This window comes from Microtus ochrogaster, linkage group LG4, assembly GCF_000317375.1.
Source record: "Microtus ochrogaster isolate Prairie Vole_2 linkage group LG4, MicOch1.0, whole genome shotgun sequence".
Classification (NCBI taxonomy): domain Eukaryota; kingdom Metazoa; phylum Chordata; class Mammalia; order Rodentia; family Cricetidae; genus Microtus; species Microtus ochrogaster.
The window spans coordinates 56975001-56986566 of NC_022030.1; the positions used below are offsets into that span (position 1 = coordinate 56975001).

An 11566-nucleotide genomic window follows, 5' to 3' on the forward strand; every position below is an offset into this window, starting at 1 on the left:
GGTTCTGGATCACGGGCACATCCATGCCCAGTTCTGGATCACGGACACACCCATGCCTGGTTCTGGATCACAGACATATCCATGCCTGGTTCTGGATCACGGGTGCATCCATGCTCGGTTCTGGATCACAAGCTGGTCTGCCTAGGCCTTGTGACACTGTGTGGTCCAGAGTCTGAAGCAGATACTGTCCTAGCTGCAGAGGATACAGTTTTAGTGAGATGGGCAAGCTCCCTGTGCTCAAGAGTTTAGTGCAGGCAGACAGCTCAGCTGGAAGCTGCCTAGGGAGACTTCAGATTGTGAACTGGTCAGACGAGGTGACAATAGGGGTCCTGAAAGAACTAACTTAGGCCCACTGTAATGTGGGCAGTCAGGAAAGGCCTTTATAAGGAGGCAGCCTTGAGTGGATCCTACCAGCTGAGGGGGATTTGACTCGCTAAGGGCTGGGGATGACAGAGAGAGTCCCAGGCTGCCAGAACAGCATAAACAAAGGCCCCCAGGGAGAAGAGAGCTTGTTGCGTCCTGGGAATGTCAGAAATGTGGAAAACGCTGGAGGAAGACAGAGTCCTGTCCCCCACTATGCCCCTAGTGTCTAGATTGGGGGTTGAGAGGCCCAGTGGGCTGAAGGAGCTGTTGGTTGAACATGAGCTGTGGCAGGGGGCCTGTGGTGCAGGGGGCGGCTGAATGTGGGAGGTGATTAAATGACAGGGGCCACACAGTCATGGGGAGACTTTCAGCTAGGTCCAACTCAGGGGACACCTATTAAGCCCTTACAGTGTACCAGGTACAGATGGGGGTATCCATTTGTAGTCTTGGCCAGCAAAAGTGGGGGGGGTCTCCTAGGCTCAGGCCAATTGAACTGAGGATTTCTCAGTCCTAAAGTCCCTGTCCCAAGGAAGGTATGGGGGTGAGGTGGGGAGGGTGCTCACGTGAGGGGAACACCTTCTGGAAGGGAGGGAGCTGTCACCTAGAGTGGGGATACAGGCTTAGGGAATCAGGAGAAGGCAAACGTTAGCTGGATGGTGATGACATGGTGGGGATATGTCATAGGCCAAGGGTGATGGGCCTGAGCTGGTCTGGCGGGGTCAGTACAGCCTTGCTCAGCTCAGGTTGAGTCACACGGCCTGAACTGGGCCAGGACAGGGTGCCAGTGGTCAAGGTGACATCCCAGGCTCCACCTTGCTGGCCAGGCTGGGTGTGGGGAACTCCATAGCCTCTGTGACTGCAGTGGGGCGTCTGAACCTCAGCCTCCAGCCAGGACTCTGCCAAAAGCTGGTGGCTGAAGCTGGTAGGGGTGAGTAGGGTGGACAGACTGGCAGGGGCAGCTGAGAGTTGATTTAGGGTGCACCTCTGCCGCCCGCTTCCCTCTTTCTCTAACCAGTAGCCAGGCTCTCCTGTCCCAGCAGACCCAGATTAACTCAGAACCCAGGTCAGAGGCCCTCAAGCACCCCTGGGAAGGGCTCCTGGAACTTTCTAGAAATGCCAAGTGCCCTGGGGGGTGGGGCCGCAGAACAGGGGACATTCCTGGCTTCGGGGAACCTGATAGGAAATTTGATTCCAGCTTCTGGTAGTGGGAGGGAGAGCAAGTTCTCCAAGTGTGTGTGTGTGTGTGTGTGTGTGTGTGTGTGTGTATGTGTGTGCGCACACTCACATGTAGGCAGGAACTTTGTGTGTGTGTGTGTGTGTGTGTGTGTGTTTGTTCTGTGCCACAGATCCCAGGGTCTCTGTAGCACGAGTGTGTGTGTGTGTGTGTGTGTGTGTGTGTGTGTGTGTGTGATTATGTGGTGGGGAGAGTCCTGAGTGCTGTGTGTGCCTGCCGGTGTGCCCGGGCCTCTGGCCTAGGGGGGTGCACGTGTGACAGGCCTGCCTGTAGTTGGGTGTGAGGAGAGAGGTCCCCTTGCTCCTCGGTGCCGCTGGCACTGGGCCTGGGTCCCCACCACCTCGGCCTGGAGGGACTCCAGCAGACGCCCTCGGGGGTACGCACCCGGGCTCCCCGTTCTGCCTCCCCTCAGTCCCTCCGCCCCTCTCCTTGTCCCCCCCCTCCCCCTGCCGGGCGTGGAGGGCTGGGGTGGGAGGAGATTGCGCCTGAGTTTCCATTTCATACCTCGCGGCTAAAACTTTCTTTCTGTCTCGCTCCCGCAGTCTGCAGCTTCTCCTGTCATCGGAAATGCCAGGCCAAGGTAAGGGGCAGCGGGGAGCTGGTAGGGGGCGGGGTGGGGCGGGGCGGCTGCTCTTTGGTTATGCAAAGTGCGGGGCACGGGTCAAGGTGAAGGCCAAGGCCAGGGAGGTTCTGGGGGTCCTGGTCCCGCCGTGTACAGCCCTGCGCGGCCCCATTCGTCCAGCCTGGGGTAGCCTCTGCACTACAGAGTGGGGGCGGGGCCGTGCAGTTGTCTGACAAGGTACTACCCATTCTTCATGGGCCAATCCGCCCCCCCCCCCCCAATTTCCGAGCTTAGTTTCTCCAGTGTTTCCTGGCAGGTCATGCAGGAGAGGGAAACTGAGGCGAGTAGACAGGAGCGATTGCTCCGATTGTTCAAACACGTCCTTTCAGGTCCGGGCAGGAGGTGGTGGGTCAGCTTTGTGGAGTAATGGGGTGTGGGGTGATGAGGGTGTCATGAATTTGGAAGGCAGCTGCTGGCAGGTGGCTCAGCTTCCACCGGGTTCGCGACTGATTAGGACTTCTCTCGCTACTCTTCCCCGTGTCTGCTCAGGCTCCAGGCCGCCCCCTTCCTGTCACTTCACCTGCCCCTCTGGCAGGAGCCTAGGTGAGAAGGAAGCCACAGAGCAGGGAGTTAGGTGCAGGGTCCGCTTTTACCCTCTGGCTTTACATTTTTATTAGTTGGGAGGTGGTAGGTGTGTCACAGTTCTAACTGAACCTGATCCACCCCAAAGGCATGGGGTTAAGATGCCCACCTCTCAAAACGTTTTGAATGTTAAGTGAGCTCAGGCTGTGAGTCCTAAGTGCCCATGCAACAGAAGAGCTCAAAAATCAATCAATCAATCGATTGATCATCAACCAATCAATCAAACAACAAACAAACAACCCACTACTGAGGAACAGGCCTGATTCGGAGGAGAAGGGGCTGTTGATGGAACCTCAGGTCTGGGAGTGATCTGTTCCCTTCTGTGAGATCCTGACTATGCTCCCAAGGACTCCTGGAAGAGCTGCATACTATAAATTCTGGGCTGCATTAAAACATAGCAGACAATGAGGACTACTGAGAACTCAAGAACAATGGCAATGGGTTTTTGATCCTACTGCACATACTGGCTTTGGGGGAGCCTAGGCAGTTTGGATGCTCAACTTACTAAACCTGGATGGAGGTGGGCGGTCCTTGGACTTCCCACAGGTCAGGGAACCCTGATTGCTCTTCAAGTTGATGAGGGAGAGGGACTTGATGGGGGGAAGGGGAGGGAAATGGGAGGCGGTGGCGGGGAGGAGGCAGAAATCCTTGATAAACAAATAAATTAAAAAAAAAAATCTGGGCTGCAAAGGGCCTGTGGCTTGCAGCAGGAATACCGGCTATCTGGCTTCCCTGGCTGGGTCAGCTTTATCTTTGGGGGTGGGGGAGTCAACGTGTTCTTGTCTCCCTCTCATGTCCTCTTTGCTCAGTTCATCTGGGGCAGAGTTCTCCATCTTTAACCCCAGAAACTACCAAACTGCTTGCTCCTCTCCTTACCCCAAGCAGCCCTTTCCCATATCAGTGTTTCTCAGTGACAGTGAGCATTTGAGCTCTCTGGGCCTAAGCCTTATGAGCACGCGCAGTACACATGCTATCAGATCTGCCTTATGAGCACGCGCAGTACACACGCTATCAGATCTGAATCTTGTAATCCCACAGGGTGGAAGATCACGTTGCTTTAAATTGGAGGAACCAAGGCACCAAAAAGTATAGGTGTAGTTCCTCTGCCATGGCCTTTTGTGCCCCCCTTGATTGTCCTCCCCTGACCATTGGCCCATTGTTTTCTGTCCGGATCAATGGCCTTTTTAAAATGTTCCTCTTTTACTTTCTGCCTCCTAGTAGCATCAGGAGACTGTTAAGAAGATCAGGTGATGAGTTTACTGTCAGTGAAAAGTTAGTTGGAATAGGTGGCTCAGAAAGACATGATAGACAGTAGTCCCCTGTTTCAGAAGGATACCAAAGATGACTTTTAGGGGCATCAGCCTGCCTGATGGACGGGTCTCCCCTGTGCTGGGGGTGCAGGTACCCCAGGCTATACAGTTCTGCGCTGCTTAGCCAAGGAGGCCAAGTTGAAGGGGAGGGGTCGGGCAGGGCACCTCCATACAGACGGAGCTTTTCATCGGATTTCCCCCTATAGGAAGTGGAACCTCCTGGTGGGTGTACTCCACCCAGCTAGCAAGACTCTACCCAAACCACAGCTCTCAGTGCAGGCTGTTTCTTCTCCAGCTGGGAAGCTGAGTTCTGTGCTGCGGGCTTGTAGCTAGATCAGCTTGGTGGTCATCCCCTCCACCCTCCGCTTCTAGGGGAGCCACCAAGCAGCTGGCCAGCCCTCTCCATGTACAGGACCCTGCTCTAAGGCAGCTGATAAGCGGGCTAGGCAGGATTAGCCCAGCACGAGTGCTTGGAGGAGGTGTTATGGGACGGGAGACCCAGAGGATGTTCCTGGTGCTGTGAAGGAGAAGAGGCCAGCAAAGGCCCTGAGGTGAGGCGAGCTTGAAGGACGGAGGGTAAGCTGGAGAGTTTAGGGCACTAGAAACGGGACGGGGCGGCCACGGTGAGAGGCTGTGTTGCCTCCAGGCAAGGACAGGGCCAGAAGCTGCTAGTGGCATCTTCTTAAGAGTACCCACCGAGTTGGCTGGTGGTGTGGCACTCAGAATCATGGGGGCAGGAGTGAGGAAGGGGCCGGCTGGGGTGTGTTTCAAAGTCTTGAGCTGTGCCGGTGGGTGGGATGTTGGGTGTGAGAGAGAATCACTGACTCATAGGTCTGGCCAGAGCGACTGGGACATATGGCTTCGTTTACTGAGTAGAGGAAGTGTGGGAGAAGGTTCCTTGAAAGCACTGTGGGAGATTTTCCTTTGCTTTGTGTCTTTTTCCAGTTTTCTCCCTTCCCTCCATTGGGAAATTTTCTTGCTGGTTCTTGCTTCTGCCTTCCAGAATGCTCCAATAGTATATACCCGTGCTGGGATGGGGTTGGGGTATGGGTACGCAGCAATATATAATGTAACAGAGCTCCCTAAATTTAGAAGATCAAAGCAACGATAACCATTTGTGTTGCTCACTGTTGCTGAGGGTCTGGAGTTGGAGAAGGGCTTGGCTGGCCAGATCTAGCCAGGCAAAGCAAGGCAGGCAACATTGCCTCCACCCCTACAATCCACCCATGTTAGAGAGTGAACTCAGGACCTCAGCTATGCTAAGCAAGCTCGTGAGTCTCTTGTTGCTTTTCTCCGAGATAGGGTCTTACTAAGGCAGACCTTGAACTCTGCTATAGTCCAGGCTAGCCATATTCTTACCATCCTGATGCCTTAGCTTATAAAGTAGCTAAGATGACAGACCTATACCCGCAGGCTTAGCAGCAATCTTCTGAAGGCCTAATGGGGATTGAGGGACCTCTCTCAGGGGCTCTCTTTTGGGGCTACCAGTGGGGCTGGCTGCAGGTAAAAGCCTCTCTTCAGCTTTGTGGTCTCCTGCTAAGGGCACTTGAGCATTCTCATGTGGTGCTGGCTTCCTGGGAATGATTCAAGAGCATGGAGACAGGAACACTATGTCTTTTCCATTCCAGGCTTAGAAGTCTCACAGTGCCACCCATGTGCACTATCTCCTGCAACACAGGGCAGCCCTGTGAGGTGGAGGGTCCTGCGTGGGCTTGTATGCCAGTGGGAGGAACCCATGGAGTCTTCACAGTGGAGCCATGCTAAGGCCGTGCTAGTTACTTCTGTGTCTATGGCAAAATATCAACAGAAGCTATTCAAGGGGCAGGGGAGAGGTTTGTTTTGTCTCACGGTTTCTGAGAGATTTCATTTTCTACCATGGTGGCGAGGCATGGCGGTGGGTGCATGAGGTAGTGACTTCTCATGATGGGGAGAGGGGGAAGCAGAGCCAGCAGGTGAGAGTCACCCACTGCAGTGACCTGCTCCCATGGCCTCGGCCCCACCTCCTTAAAGGCTCCTCAGCCTTTAGAACTGCTCTATAAGCTGGGGACCCAGCATAGGTAACAAACCCACGAGGGATACTGAAATTCAGATTATACCAGAAGCTGGCTGCAAATGCCCAGAGAAAGGGCCAGGCTAAGCGATTCAGGGAGGCTGTCTGAGTGTCAGAATGCATCTCTGATGATACAGTATCATGTTTCCTCGCCTGTGTCTGCACAGGACTTCCCAACATGCAATCTACTCCCATTCATGTCACAGGCTGGGAGGGGAGGTGGGCGTGGCTCACAGTAACGCTATTTCAGGTATTGACCATCGAAGCCTAGTAAAGGTGGCCAGCGGGGCTCCTGCATCTCTGTACAGTGGACTTGTGTTGGGGTTGACCAGGTGAGAGGGGAGTGAAGGGACCAAGGATGTGGGCGAGAAGGGTCTGGAATCTCAGTATGGTTCCAGCACACCCCTTCTCCAGTTTTTATAGAGGCTAATTCTCCCACAGTCTCCCACTCTTGGACCTCTTGGGACCTTTGCCTGCGCCTTATTTTTTCTCTGCTGTTGAGGATTTTGAAGGAGTGGTTAGCATTTGCTTCCCACTAATTTTCAAAATTTACTTTGATTTTATGTGTATGATGTTTTGCCTGCACATGTGTCTGTACACTGTTTGCCTACCTGGCACCTGAGGAGGCCAGAAGAGGGAGTTGGAGCCCGTTGCGAGCCACCATGGTATCTGAACCCTGATCCTGTAGAAAAGCAGCCAGTGTTCTTAACCACTGAGCCCTCTCTCCAGCCCTGCATCTCATTCTACTTCCGATTTTCTCTCTGCTGTTCTCTCTGCCTCCCCACCTCCACTTTCTCATGTTACAACCTTCATGTATTTATGTGTGTTATTTTAAGTATAGTTTTAGAACCATTTTAGAGGTACAGAGTTGCAGAGGCACCATAGGGAGTTACAGAATAGTGGCCCAGGTTCCCCTGGCCCCCAGATGGACTTGTGAGCAGAACCTTAGTGTCCTATTTTGACCAGATCAGATTATGGCTCCTCCCAGCAAAATACTCCTGGTCCCCTGCAGGTCATATGGGAGTTGCATGAAAGGAGCAGAGGCCTGGGTGTGCCAGCCCTGGGCGACTGAGATCTCTCACCGGTTCCTTCCCTGAAGTTCTTTTCTATGTTCAGGCCAGGCCCAGGAGGGAAGAACACACCCATGACTTAGTCTCCTCCCCAGTACCCAAAGGGCTCCAGTTCACCTTTAAGCTCCAAAGGAAAAGGTCATCCTGTAGGGAAACCTGTATTTCACTGTGGTATCACCTCTGATGGTAGGCCCTCATGAACAGACTCACAGCCTTCTGTGTAGCTGTCTTGGAGGAAACTATTCTCGAGCCACTAAGAATAGCTGAGTGGGAGGGGCTTGCGACCCCAGGTTCAGTCTGTGACTCCAAGCCTGGTGGAGTGTTTAAGCTCCTTGGCCCAGGAGACAGACTCCTGTGTTTCAATCCTGACTGTCCCAGTAATGCTCACCGTGTGGCCTGTGGCAAGTCGCCAAACTTCTTGGAACCTGTCTCCTCATCTGTAACATGGTGATTATAATGGTACTTATATAATGGGGGTCTTATGAATACTCAGAATGGTAACCCAGTTGGAGTGCCAAGTTCAAAACATAGTGCTCAAAAAGTTAGGAATACTGATTCGCTTTGGTTTATTCTCCCTGCTGTCTCTTGTCTCATGAAAGATAGGGGATCTGAGACCCCGGCACAGCTTGCTGAGGTGATGAAATCAAGACTAGACACTTACACCAGCGCTGTCTCCACCCCCCTCTGTTGTAAGGGAAAAGCAAGGTCATTGTGTATGCCACTTAGTGAGGCTTTGGCTGTTTGCCACCTTGTGACACCTGATGAACATAGCCAGGACCTGAGGTCTTGTGTGGGTGTTGGAGTCACCTGGACACTTTAGCACAGATACCCGGGTCGTGCTCTGCATGGTGTGTGTGGGCACTGGGGTTCTGGACAAGTGACAGGGCTGTTTGTAGCCAAGCTTGATACGGCTTTTTAGCAGTCTTGCTCTGAGGTGTTTGCTGGAGAGAAATAAAAACCTTTCCATGTGGTGATGAATGTGCAGGTCCTAAAATCACGAGAGACCCAGACTGGAAAACGCAGGAATGTTTTGTATCAGGTGAATGGGTGAGCAAATGGTGATGCAGTCTTCAGAGTCATCTTCCAAGGCAGTAAAAAGTGATGGGCTTGGACTGGAGATGCCATTCAGTCGGGAGAGTGCTTGCCTAATGCAAAGGAAACCCTGGGTTTTATCTACCCTCTGCACCTCATAAAGCAGGTATAGAGGTGCATGCCTGTGATCTCAGTGCTGTGGAGAGGGAGGCAGAAGGAGCAGAAGTTCAAGCGTATCTTCACTTAAATAGTGAACTTGAGGCCAGGCTACATGATGCCCTGTTTCAAAACACACACACACACACAAACACACAGAGTCATGGATTAGTCTTACACACAGGAGGAGACCCAGAGACATGGTGCTGGGTGAGAGAAGCCAAACCCAGAAAAGCTGCACCTTGGATGACCTGTTTACTATAGATGGGCAAAGTTCCAGTGCTAAGGACTATCTCAGTAGGTTCTGGGAGCAGGAGTCTGAGGAAGAGGGCCAGCAGACCGTGTGGAGAGTGCTTGAGCAAGCAGACCTGTTTGGCTGTCAAGGTGCTCATATGCCCGCCATACCTCTTGAGCCCTCCTAGCATCCAGGAGACGGAAGCAGCAAGACCTTAAGTTCTCAGACAACCAAACTAGGAGCCTGGGGAAATAGTTGGGTCAGTGATGTGCTTGCTGCACAAACATGGGGCCCCAAGTTCAGACTGTAGTGTGAGTAAAAGTGGTGTGTCTCTAACCGCAGTGCTGGGGAGGTAGAGACGGATGGGGCCTTACAGCTCCTGGGTCAGCCAGTCTGGCCAATCAGCAGGTTCCAGGTTCAGGTTCAGTATGAAACTCTGTCTCAAAAACTTATGTTGAAAAAGCAATCGAGGAAGACAGTCTTGTGCTTTTTAAAGCCTATGGATAAGTGTTTTAAGCATTGATTTTCAAATACTGGAACAGCCTTGTCTTCCTGAGACAAATCTCATTTGGCGGTGGTGTATATATTTAACTCCTATTTGTCGTTGGATGAGATCTGACAGTTCGGGGGAGGCTTTATGAGAGATATGAGTGTGGTTTTATTTTTGTTTTACGATATCTGTCTCTGGTTTGAGTGACAAGGTAAAACTGGACTCAGAATGACGTGAGAAGCAATCTCTGGATCCTGTATCTGCTCTTTATATTTTTTGGTTTTGTTATGATTTTGAGACAGGATCCTACTGTGTTGCCCAGGCTATCCCAGAATTCAAGGGAACCCACCCACTCACCATCTACCATCTCAGTATTCCAGGTGACTGGGATTGCAGATGTGTGCCACTAGGCCTGGCACTTTTCTTTTTGGAAGTGTTTTTAGACAATTGAAATAGATTATTCTTTAAATTTTTGATAGACTTCATCTGCGATGCCATCTGGGCCTGGATTTTTCTTTGTGGGTAAAATGCTTATTGTTAATTCAATCTATATGTTGTATGGAGTAGTCAACTTTTCTGTTTCTTTTTTGGGTCAGATTTGGTACTTTGTATCTTTCTAGGAATCTTTCTAGTCATTTGTAGTGTTCCTTCATCATTTAATTTTTTTATTTTTTATTTTTGTGGGGGTCACATGAGAGATGTTACCTCTCTCATTTCTGATTCTGGTCATTTGAGTCTTGTTTGTCTTCCTCCCTTCCTTCCTTCCTTCCTTCCTTCCTTCCTTCCTTCCTTCCTTCCTTCCTTCCTTCATCATCCTGGCTACAGATTTATCAGTTTCCTCCATAACGTAAAGGAATTCACTTTAGCCCAGCGGTGGTGGTGCAGAAGCAGGTGAATCTCTGTTGAGACCAGCCTGGTCTACAAAGCAAGTTCCAGGACAGCCAGGACTGTTTCATAGAGAAACCCTGTCTTGAATAACGAAAAAATAAAACAAACAAACAAACCCCCCCAAACAACCAACCAACCAAATTAAAAAAAAAAGCAATTCCGCCTCCCCCCCCACTTACTTTTACAGAATTTTCCATTGTAATGCCAGTTATTGCTGCAAGAAGTTATTGCTGTACTCACTTCCTACAGCTGCCCTCTTGCTCAAATTCTTTCTGAGGTAACGATGTGTGTGTGTGTGTGTGTGTGTGTGCACGTGCGCGTGTAGCGATAACATGTGGGCTTGGAGTATGTTGCATGTATGCTCCCCATCCGCAGCGGCAAGCCTAGGGGAGAAAGGCTGAGCCTTTCTCCTACACTGAGCCCCAATGGCTTCTTACTTTCCTTAACTGTGACTCCTCGAAGCACTCATTTATTTATTTATTTTGGTGTTTCTGGCTCCGGGCTGTGTAAACATCACATGGGGGTTCAAAAGTCAGAGAGGTCTTAGAAGTTCAGAAGGGTGGGAGGGGAGGACTCAGAGCAGAGGGAGACACATCAGAGGTGGGAGATGGAGGGCTGGGGACAAGAAGAGGGAGGGAGGTGGAGGATCATGGGAGGTGAAATTTGCTGAGGGGGCACTGGTCAGCACAGTCTCACAGTGGGGTGTAGGGAAGGTTGAGGTTCATAGTGAGAAGTAGAGGGCAGAAGTACCTTAGGTAACTTAGCACTTAGAAGTCCTGTCAGTGGGGTATGAGGGCCCCACTCAATGTAAGTCTTCCTGTTGCTTCTGCTGGTGGTTCGCTACCTGCAGAGCCAGCTGAGACAGAGTAAGAGAGAAGCTTTTGGTGGGCTTCCATTGCCTGGGCATGACAACTGGACAGCTAGAACACCCAGTGCCCTGCCTGCTGGGGTCCAGCTGGGCTGAGAGAACTCAGGGTGCCCTGCCTGCTGGGGTCCCGCTGGCCAAGAGAGCTCACAGCGCCCTGCCCACTTGGGTGTTGCTGGGCCGAGAGAAGCAGGCGGTGTCTCATGGCCCTGGGATACAACCTGAGACCCAGTGGCCTCCAAGCAGGCTTTGCTTAGAGGCCAAGGTTTGGTTTACATCACTGGCCTAATTGAGGTTGGCGTTCCTGGCCTCAGACACCGATGAATCCTGACTCTTCTGCTCACATGAGGTGAGCACATGCTCACTCCAGAAATCTGGTTTCCTTATTGGTGTAAAAATGTTCACAACAGAATGGTGACATGGCTCAATCAGGTAAAGATGTTTACCATGATGCTTGGAACCCACTTAGTAGAAGAAGAGAACTGAGTCTTGCTAATTGTCCTCTGTTCTACACAGACACACAAACACACAGACACACAGAGACATACAAACACAGAGACACACACACAGAGACATACAAACACAGAGACACACACACAGATACACACAGAGACACACAGAGACACACACAGATACACACATACAGAAAGGGAGAGAGAGAGAGAGAGA

At 51.5% G+C, this 11566-nt stretch overlaps 1 protein-coding gene across 6 annotated transcripts in view; it reads left to right on the plus strand.

Annotated features, from left to right (window-relative positions):
- The window catches only part of Tns1 (tensin 1), a 230526-nt gene that overhangs the window by 60766 nt on the left and 158194 nt on the right, over positions 1–11566 (plus strand). For 5 of the 6 annotated variants that reach the window (XM_026786501.1, XM_026786500.1, XM_013351702.2 and 2 more), the window contains exon 3: positions 2140–2177. The exons of the other annotated variant lie outside the window; for it this stretch is intronic. In XM_026786501.1, the coding sequence (XP_026642302.1) occupies positions 2140–2177 (38 nt within the window). The remainder of the gene's footprint in view (positions 1–2139; positions 2178–11566) is intronic. 6 annotated transcript variants of the gene reach the window in all.